This window comes from Callorhinus ursinus, unplaced genomic scaffold (genome assembly GCF_003265705.2).
Source record: "Callorhinus ursinus isolate GAN/ISIS: 27379988/994484 unplaced genomic scaffold, GSC_fseal_2.0 scaffold12, whole genome shotgun sequence".
NCBI classification, from domain to species: domain Eukaryota; kingdom Metazoa; phylum Chordata; class Mammalia; order Carnivora; family Otariidae; genus Callorhinus; species Callorhinus ursinus.
Window position 1 is genome coordinate 77,461,422 of NW_027397074.1, and position 27,501 is coordinate 77,488,922.

The 27,501-nt window shown below is 39.7% G+C and overlaps 1 protein-coding gene and 1 pseudogene across 1 annotated transcript in view; one reads left to right on the top strand and one right to left on the bottom strand.

Annotated features, from left to right (window-relative positions):
- The window catches only part of KDM7A (lysine demethylase 7A), a 110,157-nt gene that overhangs the window by 43,126 nt on the left and 39,530 nt on the right, over positions 1-27,501 (bottom strand). The window contains exon 3 of the mRNA XM_073899273.1: positions 2,914-2,999. Within this exon, the coding sequence (XP_073755374.1) occupies positions 2,914-2,999 (86 nt within the window). The remainder of the gene's footprint in view (positions 1-2,913; positions 3,000-27,501) is intronic.
- LOC112811087 (U6 spliceosomal RNA) lies at positions 14,645-14,745 on the top strand (annotated as a pseudogene).

A 27,501-nucleotide genomic window follows, 5' to 3' on the forward strand; every position in this document is an offset into this window, starting at 1 on the left:
ACAGCTACGGGCTCAAACTCCAGCTCTGCCAAATAACTACATGAAAGAGCTAGTTAGATCATTTTTCTCACCTCAACATGTTACAAATATCAAAGGAAATAACAGAGGTCAAGTACTTCTTGGCATAGTTTCTGGGGCATCCAATAAGCTGCCAATTACTTCTCTTTCCTTTTAAATGAGCAGATTTGCATAATGTTAACAGAAGGCTACAAGTGTCCTGGTAGGCCAACGTGTTTAACACATAAAATTAGCCACTGCAAGAAGCTGACTGAATTTCTTAAAGGAAGGAATATTCTAGTAGTGGTCATAGGGAGAGAAAATTTTGAGTTTGGATTCCATGTGCCTGAGGAACACTGAGGTATGTGTGTAAGTATAGGACTTTTTTGATACTTGTCCTTGAATAGAGTTCTTAACTCCCATTAAAAAGGTCAAATCTAAATTTACCAACCAAGTGAATATTATACTGCCTAAATAGTATCTACAATAAGGATTCCTGGGAACTCTGAGAGAACAGGAAGCTCTAGGTGGCAAGCAAGAGGGGCTTAATAGCAGAGGGAAAGGGGTCAAAAGCAATGACCCAAGTTGAGGGTGGAGGGTGAGAGGTAGGGAAGGTGAGCCTTAAATCAAGATAAAATAAATTACTGGATCTTGGACATTTTCCTGTGGGTATTTAGTGTTGGACTTTTGCCCAGAAAATAACCAATTCCTGATCTTATGTTATTCAAGCAAGAGAAGCATACGAAGGGCCACACAACAGTCAAGCTTCTCTTTGAAGCACCGTTAATCAAAGTGCAGGTCGTGATCCATTATGGATTATGAAATCAATTTAGTGAGCATGACAAGCTTTTTAAAAAATTAAATCATATAGGAAAAACAGAAAACAGAATGCATTACGTATCAGACTGTTTTAAACACGACACTGTTCCATCTCACAGTAACCCACATATTTCATAGAAATGAAAATTCAAAATATTTCATTTGGGGATTACATAAATTCTAAACTAAAACTGCTATAAATTTTAGTTCTGTTTCCTTTCTTGAGGTAAAAACCCAGTATTATATATTTCCTCTAAGAATTACACTTGGTCAATAATTATTCCAAGTTATATACCACATATTTCACTGCTACACAAAAGAAGAAGCTTTAAAACCATTTATGACAATAAACTGGCCAAGTATACTAACAACTCTACCAATCTGCTAACCTCAAATTTTATACTGTGTAACTAATAAAATGGATAACCTGTATTGTAACATATTATGAAATTTAATGTAATATTTTGATGTATTCTTATAGCTTGAATTTCTAAATCTCTTACAAAGAAATTAGGTAAATTACTAATATTTCTAACAGATCAGCAGTCAGTTGCTAGTAAATCTCTTTTACAGAATTGCTTGCCCACAACCTCAGATAAAAATTTCTATTTAAAAAAAAAAAGTACTGGGGGGCTGGTAGGTGGCTCAGTCAGTTAAGAGTCTGATTCTATCTCAGCTCAGGTCTTAATCTCAGGGTTGTGAATTCAGGCCCCACATTGGGTTCCACGCTGGGCATGGAGCCTACTTAAAAAAAAAAAAGTACTAGGAAAAAAGCTGCATTTAAAATAGTTTGTGGGGCGCCTTGGTGGCTCAGTCAGTTAAGCGTCCAAACTCTTGATTTCAGCTCACGTCATGATCTCAGGGTTATGAGATTGAGCCCCACGTCAGGCTCCGCGCCGGGCATGGAGCCTGCTTAAGACTCTCTCTCTTCCTCTCAAAAAAAAAAATTTTTTTTTAATGACAATAAAAGAGGTTGTATAGGTCACCCACATCTCACCCAAATGTGTATCAAAGTATGTTCAGAAAAAGGTTCCTATGACTAAATCTATAGTTTTCCCCTTTAGTTTTAATGAACACAAAAATGCTAGCTTGCAGTCTAAATTTTTTTAAAAAAGAAAGTTACAACATCCTTCAAAGCTTTTTAAACGTTATCTCTACTTTCTACCTGCACAATTAACACTCCAATCTATTCTTCTGAAGCATCTGTAAAAGGCTAGGGATAAATATCATTTTATGTAGGATATTGGTACACCCCAGAGGGCACATGAATTTCCCAGCCTGCACCCTGCCCCTCAGACAGAGGAGTGTAGGCAGACACTTGCTCTGGCCTCTGCCTTCCTCAGAATGGAACTGGGACAGGGTGTGGTTTCAAATTGGGCAGGACTCTAGGCCATACTCAAACTGATGACCAAATTCAGAAAACAGAATAACATTTCAGCATACTGATACCTGAATTTCCCCCTAAAAATATAATGCATGTGTGTGCATTAAAGTCTTATCCTGTACACTGTCCCAAATATTACTGAAAGTTTTTAATTTATAAAAAGATAAAAACATCTGAAATCAGCTTCCAGAATCAGAATATTTTACTTTTCCACACTTCTCAAATTGGAAAGCTTTGACTATATGTCCTTAAGTTTGGGGGCTTTGCACTGGCCATTAAAAATGATAGTATTTTGGGGGCACCTGGGTTAAGTGGTTAAACATCTAACTTGTGATTTCGGCTCAGGTCGTGATCTAGGGTCATGGGATCAAGCCCCATGTTGGGGGGTCCATGCTCAGTGGGGAGTCTGCTTGAGATTCTCTTCCTCTCCCCCTCTCCTCTGTCCCCCACCACTCATACACACTCACTTTTTCTCGCACTCTCTAAAATAGATAAATCTTTAAAGGGAAAAAAAACAGTATTTTTTTCATTTTATCTTGACTTATTAAATGTTATTCAATAATTCAGACAGAAACTGTATTCTCAGTATCTTCAGAAAAAAATTCCCTATAGTTCCTGGTGGATGTAACATAACTAGTCAAAGTTATTATTAAAATATTGTCATGTACACATTGAATTCTAAACTTCGGTATTTATTTGTTTCTAATACTTACTCAAGGAGGAACCATGTAGAACTGCACAGTTGGGACAGTGATAAAGGTCAATGTCAACAGCATGATGTTCCTCTACACCAACACAGCTACAATAAAGAAAAACAGAGTCAATTTGCAATTAAGCTGAAAATCTTTACTAAACTACAATAGATGGTTAGACTTTAGCTGGGAAGTGTACAACAACCTCACCAACAAATTCTGTAGATTACAGAAACATATGCAAAGATAAATTTTATTCTCTTCCCTATACACTTGCTAAATAATTATGGGGGAGAATATGCCCAAATACATGGAAAGTGATTCACTATTATCAACAGTAGAGACATCAGAAGTAATATAATTATAAGCCATAAGACCCTCAACCATTATGTAAATGCCAGCTAATATGTGGACTCATTGTTTGCATCCCCCCCCAAATTCCCATGTTGAAGCTGTAACCCCATCAGTGTGGCTGTATTTGGAGATAGGACCGCTAAGGAAGTAATTAAGATTGAATGAGGTCATGAAGGTGGGGCCTTGATACAATAGGATTAGTATCCTTAGAATTCTGAGACACCAGGGGCACCTGGGTGGTGCAGTCAGTTAAGCATCCAGCTCTTGGTTTTGGCTCAGGTCAAGATCTCAGGGTCATGATCTTGGGGTCATGAGATCAAGCCCTGAGGAGAGTCCCACATCAAGCCTCCAGGCGAGCCCCACATTAGGCTCCACACTCAGCATGGAGTCGGCTTGAGATTCTCTCTGCCCCTCTCACTCATGCTCTCTCTCCCTTCTCTGTCCCTCCTCCTTCCCACTCCTATTCCCTATCTTAGCATTCTATTAACCTAGCATTCAGTATTCAGTTAAAATATGTTTCAAGAAGGTAAGGGAAGAAGTATTTGTAGTCAACCAAAAACTGAGAGTTCACATCCAGCTAACCCAGAGTAAAGGAAATGCAAAGGACATACCGCTGGCAAAAAGATTATCACAGGGCACCTGGGTGGCTCAGTTGTTAAGCGTCTGCCTTCGGCTCAGGTCATGATCCCAGAGTCCTGGGATCGAGCCCCACATCGGGCTCCCTGCTCCGCGGGAAGCCTGCTTCTCCCTCACCCACTCCCCCTGCTTGTGTTCCTGCTCTCGCTGTCTCTCTCTCTCTGTCAAATAAATAAATAAAATCTTTAAAAAAAAAAAAAAGATTATCACAGAGAGGTGTAATGCAAGAAAAAAGTGAAAAGCTTAAAAAAGTAGTAATAAATATATGGGTAAATTGACATGGATATTCCCCCTACATGAAATAATGTCATGTGAGATTTAAAGATATATAAAACACTAAACTGAAGAGAACAAATGGAGTTACAGGGTCCTAATGCACTGATCCTGGAAGGAGAGGAAAGGTGATAATTTTTAAGATTTTTTTTTTAAGATTTTACTTATTTATTTGACAGAGAGAGACACACCGAGAGAGGGAACACAAGCAGGAGGAGTGGGAGAGGGAGAAGCAGGCTTCCCGCCAAGAAGGGAGCTCGATGCGGGGCTCAATCCCAGGACCCTGGGATCACGACCTGAGCCGAAGGCAGACGCTTAATGACCGCGCCACCCAGGCGCCCAGGAAAGGTGATAATTAACACTGGGCTTCTGAAATAAGAATGCCTACTAGAATCTCTCAGGAGACAACTGAAAAAAGGGAAATAGAAAGTGTAACTTCCATACTATTACCAGGGTGAGGACAAAGAATTTATTTTAAAAATCAATTCAAAAAAAGGAGGGGAAAAAAAGAAAAAGAAATGGAGAGACTAAAATAAAATGGAGGTATAAATTCAAATATATAAGTACTGTAATTATATCATATGCAAATTGACCAACCTGCTCCAGTTAAAAAACACAGATTACCTGGCTGGACTTAATAAACACTACAATTCACTGGTTATAAGAGACACACATAAAACAAGGACACAGAAAGATTGAAAGAAATAGGACGGGCAAACAGTAAAAAAAAAAAAAAGTACAGCTATATTAAGATTAAGCAACAGAAAATCTAAAGTAAAAAATATGAGATACACATATTCAGTTTAAAAATTTCAATTTCCCAGGAGGATACAACAGGAACAACTGTAGCAGGAGATTCTAACAACTCTCTCAGTATCTGACAGAATAAGCAGGTAAAACAAAAATCTATGAAATACACAGGATTAAAAAACATGGCCGAGGGGGCACCTGGGTGGCTCAGTTGGTTAAGCGACTGCCTTCGGCTCAGGTCATGATCCTGGAGTCCCGGGATCGAGTCCCACATCGGGCTCCCTGCTCGGCGGGGAGTCTGCTTCTCCCTCTGACCCTCCCCCTCTCAAGTTCTCTCTCTCTCATTGCCTCTCAAATGGATAAATAAAATCTTTAAAAAAATTAAAAAAAAAAAACATGGCCTAGGGACACGTGGGTGGCTCAGTGAGTTGAGCGTCCAACTCTTGGTTTCAGAGCTTAGGTCATGATCTCATAGGTTATGGGATTGAGCCCCGCACTGGGGTCCAGCCCAGCACTGAGCTCTACACTCAGGGGAGAGTTGGCTTGAAGATTTTCTCCCTCTGCCCCTCTCCCAACTCATATGAACTCTCTCTCCCTCTCTCTCTCAAATAAATAAATCAATCTTAAAAAACTAAAAATAATAAAAAATAACAAACATGGCCTAATGGACATTTATGGAATAATATACCCAACATCTACAGAACACATATTCTTTCCAGCATATATGGACCATTCATAACAAGCAACCATACACGGGGCCACAAATTTTGAAGGTCTGAAATCCAGAACTCTCTGGCCACAGTTCAATTAAGACAGAAATTAATGACAAAAAGTTAAATGAAAAATCTTCATGTATTTAGAAATTAAGAAATAAACTGCTAAATAACCCATGAGTCAACAGATAAATCATAGTGAAACACTGAAAATTATCTTGAAATGAGCACTAATAAAAATGCTGCATAACAAAATTGTGGGATGCAGAACTTATAAACAGAAATGTACAGCTTTGAGCGAAATAAGTCAATCAGAGAAAGACATGTATCATATGACCTCACTGATATGAGGAATTCTTAATCTCAGGAAACAAACTGAGTGTTGCTGGAGTGGTGGGGGGTGGGAGGGATGGGGTGGCTGGGTGATAGACACTGGGTAGGGTATGTGCTATGGTGAGCGCTGTGAATTGTGCAAGACTGTTGAATCACAGATCTGTACTTCTGAAACAAATAACGCAACATATGTTAAGAAAAAAGAAAAAGAAGATAGCAGGAGGGGAAGAATGAAGGGGAGTAAGTCGGAGGGGGAGACGAACCATGAGAGACGATGGACTCTGAAAAACAAACTGAGGGTTCTAGAGGGGAGGGGAGTGGGGGGATGGGTTAACCTGGTGATGGGTATTAAAGAGGGCACATTCTGCGTGGAGCCCTGGGTGTTATGCACAAACAATGAATCATGGAACACTACATCAAAAACTAATGATGTCATGTATGGTGATTAACATAACAATAAAAAATTTAAAAAAATGTACAGCTTTAAAAAAAATGTACGGCTTTAAATGCATGTATTAGAAAAAAAGGCTGAAATCAGTAAGCTAATAAACATTTACCTGAAGAAGTTACAAAAAGAATAGCAAAATAAACCTTAAAAACATAGAACGAATAAAAAAAGCAGAACTGATGACACAGAAAACAAACCATGCAACAGAGCACCAAAGCCAAAAATTCTCTGAAAACACAAAATTGGCAAACCTCTCTAGCGAACTGAAGAAAGAGATAAGACATGAATAACCAATACCAGGAAGGAAAAGAAGTACAGAACTATAGATTCTATAGACATTAAAGGTAAAAGAGAGTATTATGAACAATTTTATGCTAAGAGACTAGAAAATATAGATAAATAGGCAAACCTGAATCACAAAGAAATAGAGTATCTGAATACTCCTGTAACTGTTACTTCATAATTTTTAAAACTGTCCCCCCAACACACACAAATATCCCAGTCCCACATATACTCAAGAAGTAATTCTAATACTATATAAAACTTGCACCAGAGAATAGAACAAAAAGACTTACTCCCTAACTCATTTTAGGATAGCACAGCCTGATACTAAAACTTGGAAAGGATGATACAAGAAAGGAAAATTACAAGCCACTCTCATTTATGAGCAAAGATGCAAATAGCAAGTTTGGTCTATCTCAAGAATGCAAGGTGGTAAACTCTAAAACGTTTAATCAGTGAAATATGCTACATTAACAGATTAAAAGAAAAGGTCTTATGACCATTTAAAAAGATACAGGTATTAAAGAGGGCACGTTCTGCGTGGAGTACTGGGTGTTATACACAAACAATGAATCATGGAACACTACATCAAAAACTAATGATGTAGGGCGCCTGGGTGGCTCAGTTGGTTAAGCGTCTGCCTTCAGCTCAGGTCATGATCCTGGAGTCCCGGGATCGAGTCCCACATCGGGCTCCCTGCTCAGCAGGGAGTCTGCTTCTCCCTCTGACCCTCTTCCCTCTCGTGCTCTCTCTCTCTCATTCTCTCTCTCAAAAAAATAAATAAAATCTTTAAAAAAAAAAACTAATGATGTAATATATGGTGATTAACATAACAATAAAAATTTAAAGAAAAAAGATACAGGACAAGTGCTTGACAAAATTCAACATTTACTTATGATTAAAAAGTAAACAAAACCTCTTAGAAAATTAAGACTAGAAGGACACTTTCATAATCTGTTAAAGGGTACTTCTAAAAAATCCTATGCAGGGTGTCTGGGTGGCTCAGTTGGTTAAACGACTGCCTTCGGCTCAGGTCATGATCCTGGAGTCCCGGGATCGAGTCCCACATCGGGCTCCCTGCTCGGTGGGGAGTCTGCTTCTCCCTCTGACCCTCTTCCCTCTCGTGCTCACTCTCTCTCAAATAAAATCTTTAAAAAATAAAATAAAAAATAAAAAATCCTATGCAAATGACATGAAATTGGTCTTTCTGAGATTAAGAACAAAAGAATGTCTGATGTTACCAGTTCTATTGAACACTAGCTAGTATAGTAAAATAAGAAAAAGAGGGGCGCCTGGGTGGCTCAGTCGTTAAGCGTCTGCCTTCAGCTCGGGTCGTGATCCCAGGGTCCTAGGATCAAGCCCCACATCGGGCTCCCTGCTCAGCAGGAAGCCTGCTTCTCCCTCTCCCACTCCCCCCTGCTTGTGTTCCCTCTCTCACTGTCTCTCTCTGTCAAATGAATAAATAAAATCTTTAAAAAAAAAAAAAGAAGAATTAAAAGGTATAGGAATTAGAAAAGAAAAAAAGCTGTCATTTGCAAATACTATGCCTACATGTGCAGAAAACTTAAAAGAATCTCTAGATAAATGATAATCAAAAAAGGTTCCTACATATAGCATCAGCACATAAAAGGTAATCACATTTCCATATACAAACAATATAAATCTAAACAACAAAATAAAACACCATGTACAACTGAATTAAAAATGTCAAGGGGCATCTGGGTGGCTAAATCAGTAAAGCATCCATCAGACTCTTGATTTCAGCTCAGGTCATGATCTCAGAGTCGTGAGAACAAGCTTTACGTCAAGCTCCACGTTCAATGTGGAGTCTGCTTGAGATTCTCCCTCTCCACCCTCCCCCCGCCAAATCTTCCCCAGACTAGTGCTCAATAAATAAATAAAATTTTTCAAAAATGTCGAGTACACTGGAATTGAACAAAAACTATGCAAGACCTCTTTAAGGAAAATCATAAAATGTTACTAAGTGACTTTAAAGAAGATGCAAATGAATCAAGATATACATCATGATCATGGATTTGAAGTTCAATAATGTAAAGATATTAATTCTCTGCACAGTGATTCACAGATTCAATTTAATCCCAATCAAAATCTATGGAACCTGGGGCGCCTGGGTGGCGCAGTCATTAAGCATCTGCCTTCGGCTCAGGTCATGATCCCAGAGTCCTGGGATCGAGCCCCCCATCGGGCTCCCTGCTCAGCGGGGAGCCTGCTTCTCCCTCTCCCACTCCCCCTGCTTGTGTTCCCTCTCTCGCTGTCTCTGTCAAATAAATAAAAAAATCTTAAAAAAAAAAATCTATGGAACCTGATAAGCTGATTCTAAAATTGATATGGAAATATAAAGGGCCAAGAATATGTAAGGCATTCTTACATATACTCTACCAGGTATCAAGATTTATTTTAAAGTTATAGGAATTAAGGCACTATGGAAAAGATAGAAGAGCTCAAAAACAGACTCATGCACATGTGGACACTTATGTAACACATAGGCACTGCAGAGCACACAGCAAGGACAGATTTTTCAATTCATAAGGTTCTGAGACTTTTATATATCTGTATGAAGAAAAAAATGAAATTAGGCACCTAATTCACAACATTAAAATTTATTGCAAAGTAGATTAGAAACCTAAACAACACATGAAAGTAAAACTATAAAGGTTGTAATAAGAATATGAAAATAGGGGCGCCTGGTTGGCTCAGTCAGCTCAGTGTCTGACTCTGTCTTAGCTCAGGTCTGGATCTCACAGTTAAGAGTTCGAACCCAGAGTTGGACTCTGAGCTGGGCGTGGAGCCTACTTAAAAAAAGAAAAAAGAAAAAAAACAATAATATGAAAATATCTTTATGACTTTGTGCTGGGAAGGGTTATCTTAATCAAAATATAAAATGCCCTGTCCATAAGGGGGAAAAAAAACCCTGGTAATTTCAATCATACCAAAATAAATTTTGTTCATTAAACTATAAAGAATGAAAGGATAAACCAGAATGGAAGAAGACATTACAGTACAGATCACCACCAAAGGAACTATATCTAGAATAGAATAAATTCTTACAAATAATAAGAAAAAAAAAAAAACAACAGAAAAAAGGGCCAAAAGATTTGAAGAGGCACATCATAAAAGGAAATCCAAGTGGCTAATATACACATGGTGAGGTATGCAACCTCATTAACAACTGAGGGAAATACAAATTAAAACTGCAATATAATAACACAATACACCCACCAGATTGTCTAATACTAAAAAGTCTGATGACAAATGTTGAAGTGATGTGGAGCAGTGGAAACTTTCATATACTGCTGGCTGAAGTAAATCTAATATAGCCATTTTAGAAAACAAATTTGCAACAAAACTAAAGAACTGTATTCTATGACCAAGCAATTTCTCTCTGGGTAAATATATCTTAGAGAAACTCATGAACATGTGCACCAGGATACCTACCTAAACAGGAATGGTCATAGAATCATTATTTGTAATAGTCAACAGTAAAGTGAATGAAATATAGTAAATTCTCACAGTTATAGTACATACAGATACAAAAATGAAAGAACTATGGCCCCATGCAATATATGAACAAATTCTATAAATGAGTGATCAGTGTGTTAAAAAAAAAAGAGAGACAGAGAATATATACAGTGTATTCTATTCATAAAATTCAAAATCAGGCAAAGCTGTACTACAGTGCTTAGGGATTAAACTAAAAAGGAAAGCAAGGAAGAGAGAAATCATAATTGTAGGATCATGGTTTCCTCTAGGGAGCTGTAATCTGGAAAGGTCTGTCTTGGGGTCCTGGGTGGTTGTTATATGTTTTTTAATTATTCATTAAACTGACGATTTATGTTTTAGACATGTTTTTGTGTTATTTCATAATTAAAATGCTTTTAAGGATAAAATTCTATTCTATTTTTACAATCATGTAAAGAAATTCAACAAACAAAAACTTTAAAATGTAGCAATCTAACAACTATAACAAAATATCAAAAAAAAAATCTTAGCTGTATCTGCATATCCCAAAACAAGCCTTTCATGTGTGAACTACATCCAGTACATTTGCTACCATGCAGTCTTTGAGAATCTGAGTAGAGCTCACTGCAATCAAACCAAAAAAGTCAAAACCAGCTGTCAAAAATAACATGACATTGTCATTCAAATATTCAATCCGTGTAACTGAATCAAGTAAATGCAATTCACTTTTGAGTAGAACTGAAACTTGCTTTATTTTTATTTGTCCAATTTAAATTTATTTCATTTCCATAGAAAGCAAAAGGTGAATATACTGTTTAAAAAGCTTTTTTAAATAAATTTTGTAAAAGATTTTATTTATTTGAGACAGAGTGAACAAGAGAGAAAGAGCAGGGGGAGGGGCAGAGGAAGAGGGAGTGGAAGACTCCCCGCTGAGCAGGGAGCTCATGACCTGAGCTGAAGGCAGACGCTTAACCAACTGAGCCACCCAGGCACCCCAAAAAGCTTTTTTTTTTTAACTGAAAGACTATCAATTTCGAATCCAATAAAATAAACCCTAGGCAAAATTTTCTACACATTTATGTACCATGTCCTGGGCCCACAGTTTCTTATACCCAAAAAGGTTTCTACAACCCAAAGAAAAGGTTAAAAATCATTGGATAGGGGATCCAAACTTCCAAATTTCAAAGCTTACATACAAAACTACAGTAATCAAGACTGTGTGGTACTAGCAGAAGAAGAGACATACAGAATGCAACAGAATTGAGAACTCAGAAATAAACCCTCACATTTAGGATCAATTGATTTTCGACGACAATGCCAAGACCATTCAATGGGGAAAGAATAGTCTTTTCAACAAATAGCCCTGAGATAAACACACATGTAAAAGACTGCATTTGGACCCCCACCATACACATATACAAAAATTAACTCAAATGGATCATACACCTAAGAACTAAGTAAGAACAAAACCTATAAAACTCTTAAGGCAGAGGAGTAAATCTCTGTGGCCTTGAATTAGTATCAACCCCAAACAAACAGGAACAAAGGAAAAAATTGATAAATTGGACATCACACTATAGCCTGAAGGTTTCTGTTTTCTCAGCTTAGTCTGGTGTGAGAAAATTACCTGAGTATGGAAAGTGTGGGAAAAGAAAGGTGTGAGGTGTAAGGAGCTAGGAAATAAAGTATAAAATCATTGGTCTGAAGAACGAAAGACTAAGAAACACGGTAACATTGCCAGACAGGGTTGAGAGTCCATCTGAGGTCTGTGATCATAAGTTCCAAGTGAAACTACTTCTGCACAGATGTGTGATATTTTTTCAGCAATGTTCAACACAGGCCCAAAGGAAGAGGCTGGGTCTGTCCAGAGTTGGGGTTTTGTGGACAAAGACCAGAAAGAGAGCTGAGGATATTCACAGGGAAGATAATGACAGACCCTGTGATTCGAGCTGCTGGACGAAAAGGACATGAAGACTGAAGAAGGTAGTGAGAAAATGAAGAGATGCTGAGGGATCTCTATGCATTCCTAACACTAACTCAGTGGAGGCCTTGAACATGTGATCCGTAAGGGGCAGAGATTATGCTCAAATAGTGGAATGTTCACAATCTGAAATATCCAAGGTAGTATACTCCTTAACAGTGATAAGGTGTAAGTGTAATAACAGCAGGCTAAGACGGAGCAAAGAGAGGGTCATGAGAAGAAAGTGAGAGGTGTGAGAGCTCTCTCTGTATTCAGCGAGAGTTCCAAACCAAGCCTCTCTTTGAAAGTGAGGTTCAGGAGGTGTCAGTAGTTAGGGCTGCACTTCAACCAGAAGAGAAACTCAAAGTCACAGAAGCCAACTTGACACTTCCAGAAACTCAGATTTGTCTCGTCATACCTTGACTATGGCCACATTCCTCATTCTTAAAAAGTGATGGCTACACCAAATTAAGTAAGAAAACAATGTTAGATGTGTCCTAGAAAATCTAAACCAGCAAAGAACATAAACTCATCTATCAATATTTAAGATATATTATTAAGGGCGACTTCCACAAGGCTTAGGGAAGAAGAGAGAGGATAGGAACATTCAAATTAATTTAGGACACTTTGGGCAAAACCTAGCTAATAATCCTCAAAAGTCCCTGGTTCCTCTCTCTAGCTCCTACTCTTCAGCCCCCCATCCCCACGACAATATAATCTCTTATACTAAAATGTTAGTGATGTCTTCAGGTTTTGACAATTATAAACATTCTAACAACATTTATTTTAAAGTTTCAGAATTTAATAGTAAATTTCATACATTTACTAATTTTTTATGACAACAGTAAATTGATAAATAAGTAAATATTAAAAACTCCTTGATCATATAAAATTTTTAAAAATCAAAGTAAACATGAAAATTAAATGTTCCTAAACCAAGAAGTTTATTTCAGATCTTTGAAGGGCACCAAATGGAACTACCACATACATCTCAGTTTCTCTCCCAGAGGGAGGGATAACTTCTCCCACCCCTCACCGTACATTAAAAGAATTCTACAATCACTACAGCTTTAACAGGCATGTTAAAAGCAAATATAGTAGGACACACAACATGTAGAATTCTGAAAGCAAAATTTGTAAGAATCACTTTCAACCCTTTAGTCTCTCTCACTCCCTTTATTTCTCTTATAAAACTTTCCTTCATATACAAATCGCCCTACTTTTTCTTTTTTTTTAAAGATTTATTTATTTATTTATTTATTTTGAGAGACTGAGAATGAGAGAGAGAGAGAGAGAGAGAGAAAGAGCGTGCACATGAGAGGGGGGAGGGTCAGAGGGAGCAGCAGACTCCCCACCAAGCTGGGAGCCCGATGCGGGACTCGATCCCGGGACTCCAGGATCATGACCTGAGCCCAAGGCAGTCGCTTAACCGACTGAGCCACCCAGGCACCCGCCCTACTTTTTCCTAACAGCAAAATGTTCAACGTTTATTAGACCAGTGTGTGTAAATGTGTGTGTGTTGGGGGTGGTTTTCTATAGGGGTGACAATCTGACCTTTGTTGAATAGCTTCCATCTATAGAAGAACAGCCCAACTGCCAATTGGTGAGTGGGACAGTGACAACTTTAGCACTTTCTATTGTCTTAATCTTCTGAAATTGTTGCTTAGCTGGCTTTTTTTGGACACTTGACAAGAACAGAATTGAATTAATGACTAACCAGAATTCCGTAGGATCTGCCAAACATTCTCTTTTTTCCTCTTGGATAATGCTCCCATTTATATTCTCTACTCTTGTTGTTGGAAGGGTGGGTGGCCAAATTCTTTAAGGTCTTACTGTCCTGTGGACTTCATTAGATATTCCTCAGGCTTCAAATTCTCTCCCCATTCTTCACCAAGCAATCCACACTATATAGTCTTCAAAGCCCAACTCAAATTACAAATTCTTCACTGGATCACCCATAGAAAGTCCTATGACATTTTACCGATACACATTTCCACATACTGATATTGAGCTATTTTATATACTCTATTTCCTGAATTGAGCTCAAGACTTCTCTCATTACCAAGTACAGCCTGCCCACAACACCATGATCTCAGTAAATTTTTACTGATTATTAACTGTGCAGAAAACCTATTCGAAAACTAATACATTGTGGTAAAGCTACAAGCAACGTTTATTTTAAAAGTCCACTCAGCTTCAATTTTTTTTAAGAATTTGGTATAGGAACTAAAGGCAACAAATAGTTGGTAAAAAGGGAAAGATCTCTCAACCTAAGAATTAGTAGATTTCTCATCTATCCTTGGATGATATAAGGCTGTAGTAATGAAATGCATTCATTTAAAGTTTTCCTTCCTTACAAAAGTTTTTACCTAGGTATCCAAAGTCCACCTTCTTACCCAAGGCACCAAACTACTGACTGCAACCTCCAAAGTCCCACACTAACACCATCAAAGAGGCTGTGGAGTGGCTTTTGAGGTGAACTACCTCCAGGAACATAGAGGATAGTTTAAAACCTGCTCTTCAGTGCTCGCTTCGGCAGCACATATACTAAAATTGGAACGATACAGAGAAGATTAGCATGGCCCCTGCGCAAGGATGACACGTAAAACCTGCTCTTCATATTTCCTTTTATATCCTAACTCTGGGGTCAGTTGGGCTCTTGGGACAGCTATAAGCCAGGCAAGACCTACCCAGCCTAGTTCCTTGCCACGAGATTAAACAAGTGCCAACTAGTTTCACTGAAATGCACAGATTCTGGAATTAGAAAGACTTGGTTTGATTTTTAGCTCTGGTAGTTTTGACTCTGAGCAAGTTTCTTCATCTCTCTGAGCAGGAGTCCCCCTAGGATTAAATAGAACAATGTGTGTAAATATGTAAGGCACAGGGCTTGGGAAATAGTAAGCAATGGCACAGTAAATATTTTAAGTAATAAATGGTAGCTACTAACATTATTACGTTTCTATTAGATAGCAGTCATAGCTCATAGAGCTCTGGGCTTATTTATGAGCTTTGAACCTAAGCAGGAAACTTGGCTTAGTATTTTTTCTTCAGGATGGCTCTTCAGAGCACACTTCAGATACTCAAATGGCCATTCTTAAAGCGGGGGGGGGGGGAGAAAAAGATAATTTGTTTTCAATTTTTTGTTCATTTTGATGGTTGAGTTCTCTGGAGTCAAGTAGGCCTATGTTGGAACCCTGGCTACTCCACTTGTTAGTTGTGTGACTTTGGGTAACTTCGCCTGTTTTTGTCTTATTTGTAAAGATGGAGATAATGGTATTTGTCTCCCTCAAAGAGTTAATAATAAAATTAATATACATAAAATGCTTAGAATAAAATTGTAGAACAAGTTTTGCTGGTCCAGAAACCTTATTTTGCTAACCAGTATTGACTTAATAGACTGACGTTCCTACTAAAAGTACAAGGAAGCCAATAGGCACTTCCACTTTTAAATTATGTTCTGTGCAGTGTGTTAACCCTGTGATACTTTATTACCAGTTATCAGCTAAAGTGAATTTTTACTTTACTATAAATTTTTATAATTTGCACATATGAAAATCAAACTTGTAATTTATGATTAACTCTGTGGTTCTGAAAAAGCCCAACTTCTGTTATTTTCTTGCTGACATATAAAACTATTTTCATAAAATTCTGTTTTTCCTTTAAGGTGAGCAGGGCATATTTCAACTTTTGTAAAGATATTATTTTTGACACATTAAAGCCATTTACTGGCATATTATGTGCTTAACCATGTTTAATGAGGGTTTTGAATGAAATGCATACTCTGAACCAAATTCCTTCAGTTCATAATAATCTCAGAAAATTCGACACTTTTTCTGCCTCAGACAGCTGGCTGACACTTCCAAATGCTCCAGGGCTTCCAAACTTCTTTCTGACCAGCTGACTAAGAACATCTATGTTACCAGGGAATTGAACAAAGAATATGAGAGAAAAATAAGGGGGTTGAAGAACCAACAGGTGTGCTCACTGGTACAAAAAGCACCCGACCACTTAAAACCCAAACTTTCTGTAACAATCTTCTAGCAAAACTTGTTCCAACATAGATTTGTGAAATATACACACCAAATACATTTTAAATGCTGATACATTACACTGTTTGCTTCTTGAGTGCAGAAAACAAATTCCTTCTGCTTGTCACTGTGTGACATCTAAGTACAGAGTAGGCAATGCAAATGGTAAACGGATTAAATGGATTTTACAAATCAGTACAAATAAACTGTTCTCTCAGGAGGGTAATAATTTCTTTTTTTTTTAAAGATTTTATTTATTTATTTGTCAGAGAGAGAAAGAGCACAAGCAGGGGGAGCAGAGGCAGAGGAAGAAGCAGGCTCCCCACCGAGCAGGGAGCCCAATGCAGGGCTCCATCCCAGGACCCCGGGATCATGACATGAGCCGAAGGCAAGTGCTTAACTGACTGAGCCACCCAGGCATCCCAAAGGTAATAATTTCTATTAGAATGTTCTAAAGAAAGGAAAGATGCTTTAAATTTCTGAAATACCCAAAGAGCTAAACATATTTATCTTTCACCATCCTGTGGTCATTCCACTAGCCATTCAACCTCTTAAGCTAATACTCGTACTTCTCTTTGGCAACCTACTTTCTGCCTGTCTGGCTATGTATGAGGTCCATCTGTAGAAACTAAGGAAAGCTATAATGTAAATGATGCCCAGTGGATATGCCATTTCATGGAGATAGACTATACTTCTATCTTTACCAGTGAAACAGCAAACAAATGCCATCCCCAAATGAGTATTATATGAAAATTTAAGGGGCACCTGGGTGGCTCAGTTGGTTAAGCAACTGCCTTCGGCTCAGGTCATGATCCTGGAGTCCCAGGATCGAGTCCCACATCGGGCTCCCTGCTCGGCGGAGAGTCGGCTTCTCCCTCTGACCCTCCTCTCCCTCTCATGCTCTCTGTCTCGCATTCTCTCTCTCTCAAATAAATAAAATCTTGAAAAGAAAAGAAAATTTAAGAACCCTGTAAATTATCTTGGGGGAGAAAAACTTGCCATGTCGATAAAGGATAAACAGTAGCAATTTCATAAAGGTTTGCTTGGCAATGTTCTTTTTTTTTTTAATTTTATTTATTTGAGAGTGAGCCAGAGAGAGCACAAGAGGGGGTAGGGTCACAGGGAGAAGCAGACTCCCCGCTGAGCAGGGACACGGGGCTCGATCCCAGGACTCCAGGATCATGACCCAAGCCGAAGGCAGTCACTTAACCAACTAAGCCACCCAGGCGCCCTTGGCAATGTTAAGTTAATGAAGGAATTTAAAAGTAGGTTATCAGTATGCATATCAATATATATACTACTGCCTCTTCATGTATTTCTGACTGATTTTACCTAATGACCATAATAAGTAAGAAACATGTAAAAATTTATTCTAAAGCAACCTAAATCTAGAAGTACATGAAATGTTTGCTGAATCTAGTTCCTTGCTGTGGAATGCAAGACTTTAAAGTATTAATATTTCAAGAAAACTTTTCTAAACTCCTTTAACACGCAGACTATTTGTGGCTCCCGAACCTGGCTGTGCAACAGAATCCCCTGTAGAGCTTTTATAAGCAGCTAGGAGGCAGCCCTTCAAAAGAATGACGAAGCTCTGTAGGAAGAGATAGAGAAAGATCTTTAAGATATGCTGGAAAACAACAAAAGCCAGGTGCAGAACAGTCTGTATAATATACCCCCACCTCCCAACCAACCACACATGCATGTCTGTAAATGCATGCTGACTCTAAGTCTGCAACAACATGCAAAAAATTGGTGAAAGTGGCTGCCTCTGGGAAAGAAACTGGAAATGGATGCACAATGGAGAGGGAGAGTTGTTTTTTACCATATAACCTTCTACATCTCTTGTGCTGTGCATTGCTTATTTTTAAAAAGAAAAACACATTCTTGAGCCCCACCTTAGATCTACAGGGAAAAGTTAATAGGTGGGGCCCAATCTTTATTTTTAACAAGCTCCCCAGGTAGTTCTTTTGCAGCCAGCTTGGCAAAGAAATGGGATTTAAGCACAGAGGCTAGCACAATACCGTATTCACAGCTGCTTTAACTCGGTTACTCCAACTAGACTTTCAGTTCCTTAAAGACATGAGTAATATTTAATAATTCAGAATTTCCTATTCCCCACAGATCTACCTGAAGTTGATTACATAGGGGATGCTCACAAAATATTTACTGATTGACACAAAGCAGGAATTCCAAGCACATCAGGGAGGCATTAGTTTGGGCTACTATCCTGAAGCCTGTTTAAATATGAATTTTGCAAATATATAGGAGTAGAAAATGGATGTGAGGGGGGGAAATAAGTAACTGATGAATTTTTCTTTTGAGATCTCATTTTGAAATGTCCATTAGTTTCTGTCAATGAAAAAGGATGCAGTATTCTTGACTATTTAGTTTCAGTCACAGGTATAATCCTGTTGTACAGAAAGGGTCCCTGTTTATTACAGATTTATATATTATGACCACTTATTTTGTTTTCCTTTCATGTAGCTCCTAAGTGTCCCTATCTTGATTTTCCAAGTAGGGTATCTATTGAAAGAACAGACAGATTAAGTAGATCATAAATAGAAATGGATTTTTAAAAGATGAACCAACAGCCATCAGAAACATTTCAACCCAGCTGACAGTCCTATTTCCCATTGTGAGTATGGGAAGGAAAGCTATATTCCTAGGGTCTAATGACACCTACAGAAGATTTAATATATTCAGGGCTAAGAGATCACACCCTGAGATAAAAGATAACAGCAAGTCATAAACTTTTACACTGAAGACACTTAGTGATGAGTCAGCTACAAAAGACAGAAGTCAACTCAAACGGATCTAGTTCCTTCGTAACCTTTCTCCTCCTGTAAAATCTTCAGTGCCCGCATCTATGGGCAGAGACCACACATTCTACGCTAAGCCATGAGAAAGGATTCCTATTAGAGAACTTCTTGTTAGGATCTAAAGTAGCATTCTGAGGAGGACCACTAACATCCTTAGCAGGCTTCTTCATTTTCAATGACAGATGAGCTGGAATAGGGCTTTGAACCAAGGAAAGCCTGACATAATCCAGAACAAATGACCCTACATGGAATTTCATGTATTACCCAGAAGATCTGAGAGAACTTCAATTCAATTAAAAATGAGAAGTATCCATCAAAAGTGAAATGCGGGTGCCTGGGTGGCTCAGTCAGTTGAGCATCTGACTCTTGATTTCGGCTCAGATCATGATCTCAAGTCCTGGGATAAAGCCCCATGTGGGGCTCCACACTCAGCAGGGAGTCGGCTTGAGGATTCTCTCTCCCCCTCTTCCTCTGCCCCTCCCGGCCCCACAGGCTCTCTCTCAAATAAAATAAATCTTAAAAAAAAAAAAAAAAGTGAAATGGGGAGCCCTGAGTTGTCCAGAAAAGCTCAAGAGCAAAGACTGGACCATCCTATTTTCAAACCTATAAGTAAGGGTAATTTAAAACATTATGCCATAAAATTTGCCTTGACTAAGTTTCTCAGGCTGTGTATTTAGAGTCTCTCAAATGGCGTCAGTGTTAACATTCCTTCCATCAGTTATTTATTATTCCATTTGTGCACAATTTAAATTGCACTTCTAGAAACATCACTTTTTGTTTCTGCTGGGCCCTTTCATCTTTTTTAGCACTTCCTCCTCTGATAACCCAGTTTTGCCATGTGTCATGTGGGTTTATCACTGGGCGACAAAGAAGTAGCACAACAACATGCTTTCCTGTCTGTGTATGAACTGAAGAACAGATGTGCACCTGCTATTTACACACAGATTCGCTGACCACATATGGAAGAGCTAGCAGCAAAGACTGTACTTTATGCACAGTTAATATATCACGGTAGCTAAAATTTGAATTATGTTACTGGGAAACTAGTGTTATTTAACTGAACCACAGAAGAAGAAATATGTATTTGGTCTTGATCCCTGGTTCCTGGCCCAGGAGTGCAGAAAACCCTTGTTAATTTCCCGACAAGAGTAATGCCTTTTGTTATTCCTAACAAGCTCCCTTCAATCAAATGGTGCCTGAGTTTATGCTAATGAGATGACTTTTGGTGGGCTCCTAGAGAGCTTCAAGATGGGGACTGGTTGCCAGAGGAACCAACCATGTGATCAGAGGGTTATAACTTTTAGTCCAACTCCCAACCTCCGAGGCTGGGATAAGGACTGGGGATTGAATTAATGACCAATAGCCAATGGCTTAATCAGTCATGCATATGTAATGGAACCTCCATAAAAACCCTAAATGAAGGGGTTTGGAGCCCTTTGGGGTTGGTGAATACATCCACATACCAGAAGAGTGGCACATCCCAAACCCCAACAGGACAGAATCTCCTGCATGTGGGACTCTTCTGGACCTCACCCTAAGTACCTCTTCATCTGGTTATTCATTTGCAACCTTTATAATCAACTGGTAATACTAAATGCTTCCTTGGATTCTGTGAGCCATTATAGCAAATTATCAAACCTGAAAAGGAGGTCATGAGAACCCCCATTAGTAGCCACATCGAACAGAAGTGTAGGTTACCGAGGAACCCACAATTTGTGACTGGTGTCTGAAGTAGGGGGACAGTCTTGTGGGACCAAGCCCTTAAGGACTAAACCTTAAGTGGGTTCTGCACTAACTCCAGATAGTTAGTGTCAGAATTGAATTAAATTATAAGACACCCACTTGGCATCTGCAGACAACCGGGGAATTGCTTAGTGTGGAAAATCTACACATTTGGTGTTAGAAGTGTAAGCAGAGAAACAATTTTCCTTTACATGGTAACTGAAATCTGTGCATATCAGAACCGTGCTAAGTGAGGACTGCCTATACAGCATTCTCCAAAAGAGCATTTCTTAAACTGTCCCACAGGAGTTAAGGTTACTCACAGAATGATTCCAAAGTCAAATAAGACTCCATAAGAAGCAAGACACACCATATCACTAGCCCAGCCATCTGAGTGTCTTCTGGGTAAAATTACCTATGAGCCAGGACTACTCTTATTCACCAGGCAGAGCTTCTGTCCCAGGGTAATAAGAATTCAAAGCTACTCTCCAGCTTCACAAGCACTCTGACTAAAAATTCTAACCTTGCCTGCCAGACCTATTTAAATGGTATCTGCCAAATCCCTTTTGCGTAGCTTGACTCCATTCTTGGTGGGGCTCATCCTATCACAAATGTTAACAGAATGACAGAGTGGGCAATTTAAGAAGACCTGTTGTCTGATTCCCCACTGAAATCTTAAGTTTCTCTCCAATTACAAAAACACAGAAAATCAGAAGCAGTATGTGAGAGAGAGCAGGAAAGTATAGCAAGGAAGGAGATGAAATGCTACCAATAAGTACCTCTGGTCTGGGGCAATTTAGCACACACACATGGTCCCACACATACCAGCAGTCCATACAGCACAGCAAACCAAGGTCCATGATGCTTAGTCATCATAATTAAATAGTGCAATATTCTCTATGACAGCATAATATATCCACCCAAATCCTTCTACAAGTAATCGACATATGAGGAATATCTATCTCCTGAGCAACTTTTCTGAGGACATTCAACCACACTTCACAAAGAGAATCTTCAGTTAGAGGAAAATTTTATTCCAGCAGACCACATCATTCCTCAAAGATGGCAAAGTGGTGGCTAGTTTTTATATGCTGATTAATCTGTGAAAGGTTAATACTTCATTGCAATTGTACCCATGCTAAAGGTTACATATCACTACACAGAATGCTTCTAGCATTTGAAAAAGAAGGAATCTGGGCGCCTGGGTGGCTCAGTCAGTTAAGCGACTGCCTTCGGCTCAGGTCATGATCCTGGAGTCCCGGGATCGAGTCCCACATCGGGCTCCCTGCTCAGCAGGGAGTCTGCTTCTCCCTCTGGCCCTCTTCCCTCTCGTGCTCTCTCTCATTCTCTTGCTCAAATAAATAAAATCTTTCAAAAAAATGAAAAAGAAGGAATCTGAAAAGAATAAAGAAAGGGAGAAATAAATTAAAACAGGAGCAAACAGCTTCAAAGTAAAAACATATCACACATAAACTTCAGGGCAAGACATTCTTTTCCACGTAGCAGAACCAGGAAACTATTCAATGAGGTAAGTAAGCAGCTTCCAGATTCTACTTTGTAGGTCACATTCCCAGTACATCTGCACATAGATACAAGTAAATGAATGCACACTTATTACACAGTCATTAATACACAAATATGAACATCGCGTAAAAAATCTGTTATCTGCTATTTAATAGAGGGAATCTGAACTCTACTTTCAAACCCAGTCTCTCTCATTTATGACCCTCCTTCTCATTAATAATTTTCTACTGCTTTAGGCTGGAGTCTCCAAGAAGCAGATCCTGATACATAAATCTGAGTGCAGATGCTCACATGGCAGGTGATCCCCAGAAACACTAGGAGAGGCGTGTCAAAGTGAGACTGGAAGAAGCCACAATGCGTATGTACCCTAATGAGCATTTACCCCTTTGGGGACATCTGGAAGACTATGTATAAGGGGCCTGGTCTGACCCAACGGAAGAGGAAGCAAGGTTATTTATCCAGTTTCGCAAAAGACGATGGTAGATGGGCTATCCTAGGGGCATTAACCTCCCAGCATTTCCTGCCTGCTTCAAATGCAAGGTGCTGAGCTCCTGCAGCTGGAGAAAGTCCTCAGGTCAAGACTAGTGCTTTCACCTAGAAGTCTTTAAGAGATAAAGACAGAGAAAGAAATAGAGAGGGAAACAGAGAGCCAAGGGAAATAGGGTGGTGCTCCTAGAGAGCCTGCTACATATGTAAAATTCCAGTCTAGCCAAACTACTATGCATACCCACTTAACCTGTTCATTCTTTGTATACATACATATGTTCATCTTAAAACTCATTGTGAAAAAAAAAATACTCATTGTGCTCTTCACCCTTCTCCATATTATTCCTCTACTGTCTCTGGGATAAACACTGAACATGTATATATAGAAAATACATATAATAAGGTTATCAGAGGTAAATAGGTATAGATTAAATAAATAATACTAACAAGTAATATTAATTAATAAGTAATACTTAATACTTATTTCCTGAACAAAAATTAAAGAAAACTTGTCCAACTTGATGAAGAAACCTGCAATTGATTTGTGCAGGAGGGGAAGAGCCATCACTGGTCCTCAGCCACTCTCCAGAGGGAAAAATAATCATTCCTAGCAACATATCATATATCAGTTCCAGAGACATACATAAAATTGATGAATCTTCAAGACAAATTCTGTTCCACCACTGAGGGCAGTCTCAGCACTGGGCTGAGCTACCATGAATCTCTTATGAGTCTGGGCCATCATGCAGAAGAACGGAACGTGAAGCAGATGGAAAGAGGGCAATCTTTTAGACAAAAGGGATTAAAATATCTTAGCTATCTTAAGCAAAGTTCCACAGAGAAAAGTAGCACTTCAGGAACTATTTTTAAATGAAGAAGAAATCATGGTGATGACTAGGGAATTTCCAGACTTATGCTTAAGAGGAAAGTGCTACACTAAATTACATTTATGTGTATCTCTCTCTCTCTCTCTGTGTGTGTGTGTGTGTGTGTGTGTGTGTGTGTGTGTAGCGAGGGGGACGAAGAGGGAACACAAAGATGGGGGTGTGGACAGGGGGATAGCTCTGAGAATGAGAAAAGAAAACAAAAGAAGCTAGGATTGGGTAGAAAAGATTAGGTCACAGAGACCCCTAGAGGGCAATGTCCAACCCGGGAGGTGAGAGCAGGAAAAAGAAATATGAGCAGGTGGAGATGCAGACCGTTATACTGGTTTATCAGTTTAGCAGCCATAACACTGTATGGGGTAAAAGACACACTTAACACCATCTTCTTTCCTTCATCAAGGGATAAACTTCGTACTGTAAAACGAACCTAAAACGTCTTCTACGACTCAGCCATTCGCTCGTTCAAAGCACTATCAGGACACCTGAAATATAATTCTGACAAAACCAAAAAATCAAATGTGCACACTCTCGGAGCTTACATGCTACTGGGGAGAGAGAGAAAAACGAACAAGTAGCCATACAATATACGTCTGGTAACAACAAGTGCTATGGAGGAAAAAGTGTGCCGGGGGTAAGGGATTTTCTATTTTCTACTAGAGTAGCTGGGGAAGGCCCCGCTGAGAAGATGACGACGAGAAAACACCCAAGCAGAAGTGCGGGAGCCGGCCCTGGGGTAGCTGAGGAAAGATGGGCCCAGCAGAAGGAGAAGCAAGGGCAAGCCCGCGCAGGGGCCGGGGAGCAGGCTGGTGCGGCTGCAGCAGGCGAGCCAGGGCGCAGCGCGGGACAAGGCCGCAGGCTCTGCAGGGCCCAGGGAGGCTTTTACACGGGGTGACATGGGGTTCTTGGGAGGGCTTCCAACAGGAGAGTCACCAGACCTAACTCATATTTTAGAAGTGTCACGCTGGTTCCTGTGCTAGTGGAAGAAGGGGGACCAGTTAGAAAGCTACTGCAATAATCTCAATTTATATGAGGGGAGCCATGTGAAGGGGTGAGATTACGAAGGTAAGCCAACAAGATTTTGCTGAAGAATTTAATGCACATTAAAAGAGAAGAGATCAGGATGACGCCAAAGATTCTGCCCTGAACATCTTGAAGGAGCTGCCATTAACAGAGGCAGGGAAGACAGCAGGAGGAGGAGCACGGCTGCCTCAGAAGGGAGTTGTGGCTTCGAGGGCGGACACAGCGGAGGACGGGACGCGCCACTGCTCGTCTGAGGAGAGACTTGAAGTTGGCAGTTACATACTCAAGACTACAGCTCAGGGGAGAGGTCTCTGAAGGAGATAAAAATTTAGGAATCATCCACATACAGATGATAGCTGAAGTCAGGGTATCAGACGAATGCTAGAAAAAGAGAACTACTGAGGGCTAACCCCTGGGGTCCTCCAGTGTTAAAAGACCAGGGAGATAGGAAAGGATTGCAATGATGACTGAGAAGGAGAAGGGAAGCTGGAGAAAAACCAGCATAGGGAGCCCCCAGAAGCCACATAATGGGAAGCTCACTGGTCATTCTGAGACTGCTACTACCGAGTAGGAAAGATCAAAGTCCGGTCGAGTTCAGGGAGAATGGGGCCTTAATTAGAAAAAAAGAGATTAAAAAAAGAACAAAAACAGAACTGGAGACAGTAAACACGGACAAATCTTTTTGATGAATTTTGCTATAAAGGGAGTAAAGAAATGGGGCTGCAGATGAAGGGAGAATGTCAGTACAAGGATGTTCTCTTCTTTTTTTTTTTAATGAAAGTTATATACTATTTGAGAAAAAAATGATATGGGGGCAGGGGTGCAATTACTGAAGCCATGTCCCTGAACGGACAAAAGGGGATGGGTTCTAACATACCTAAAGATAATTTCCAATGACTTGGCGGTTTCCTTTTCTTTCTGAGGCTACAATTCCAGAAACTTCATACATCTGAAAATAAATCTCTCCATACGACAGCAAACTCTGGCAAACTGTCTCACATATAAATGGCTGAATGCAAGATGTATAGCACTGACGCTTCAAAAACAATGATAAGAACGAAAAGTACTAAAAAAAAATGTCATTTATTTCAAGAATCCATGCATTCTGACAAAATAGATATGCTACCTTTCCTCATTTAAGGATCCCTTCTTTCTACTGGGTGTGTACACACCTTCTAGTTACTTTCCACTGATCTAGCTCCAGGGCTCCCAAGGTGTAGAGTTATGCATACCTGGAGGAAGAAGAGTCAAGCAGGCTTAAAGCCTTCTAGGAAGATGGTACATCTGAGAAGCTGATCTTCAAGTCACCCCATCTTGCTAGAAGTACTGAGGAACATGCTAAGGTTGAGAGGAGTTCCTCACACTTGCTGGGCACGCAAGGTCACCCCTGAAACCAGGAGGCACCCCAAGAACCCCAGCACCAACACCCCTGTAAGGACAGCTGGACATGATGGGCTCCAGCCCCCAGATGGCACTGTACGGGCAACGGGACACGTTCATGAGAAATGAAGGCCAGGACAGTGTGTCCTGCTGCTGGGCCTCCTGCTGCATAAAGCCGTTCTCATTTGGTTAAGTTCTATCCCTTACTTCCCTTAAAGAAACGTGTATTCTTCCCCTGTGTTTGTTACTACCCTTTCACCAATCACCACCAACCTTCGGATAATCTCTCCTGTACACATTTTATATGATAAAGACTCTTTATCTCAATAAATGTGTCTTTTCTCACAAATATTAAAATATGTAGTGAGCATCGCAAACATGTGATTTAACAGATAACCTCTGTTTAGGACAAAATTAAATTGAAAAGGCCAAATCCTTTTAAAGTTGTTTTAAAGAAAAATGTTAAATAAACACTGCATTACAGAGATAGGTTAGAAACCATAATGGTGGTCAGGAAACAAAAAATCATTGATGTGGTGGAGAGGAAGAGCTAGAGAGAGTCAGCCATATCCTAACATCACTTGATCTTAAAGTCCTCAGAAGTCTGTGTCACAGTCTTCCTCTGCTCTGTCCAAAGAAAAGGAAGAATTTCTCCGAGCACTGGAGCTGGTGAATGATCCGTGCAGCAGGCCTGGGGCCAGGAGGAAGGCTGGAAACCAGCACTCTGCAACTGACAGGAAGTAAGTGAGTAAGCTCCTGGGGGAGGGTAACACTCCCGAAGAGACGGCAGCCACAACAAGGTGATTCCAAGAGAAAGGGGCATACAAAAGACTCTGGGTAATCAATTCTTTACTTTATTTTATTTATTTATTTGAGAGAGTAAGAGAGAGCAGAGCAGGAGGGAGGGGCAGAGAGAGAAGCAGACTCCCCGCTGAGCAGGAAGCCTGATGCGGGGCTGATCCCAGGACTCTGGCATCATGACCTGAGCCAAAGGCAGATGCTTAACCGACTGAGCCACCTGGGCACCCACGGATAATCAATTCTAACAAGGGGTTCAAGAAATGAGGACACTGAGGAAAAAATTTCACATCAGGGGATCTGATCTCTCCTACCACAGGCTGGATGCCCACAGAGAGGCAAGAAGAAGAAAATTAAGGAGCAGAGTCCAGCACTGAGTACTTGGCATTTGGATGGTTGGAAAAGCAGGTTTGGGGAAAGAATTTCCTGAATCAAACAATAAAGGACTCTGCTCTTCAGTAACCATGGGATCTGATCCTTTGATAGACAGAAAATAAGGAAGGAAGGAAGGAAGGAAGGAAGGAAGGAAGGAAGGAAGGAAGAAAGGAGAAAAGAAAAAGAAAAGAAAGGAAGGAAGGAAGAGAAAGAAAGAAAGAAAGGGAAAGAAAGAAAAAGAACAAAGAAAAGAATGAAAAAAATGATTCAAGGGACCAGGCACACAGAAAATTAGCTTTAAAAAAGTACTGAAATAGGAAGAATGTAAGAGAGAAATATGACTC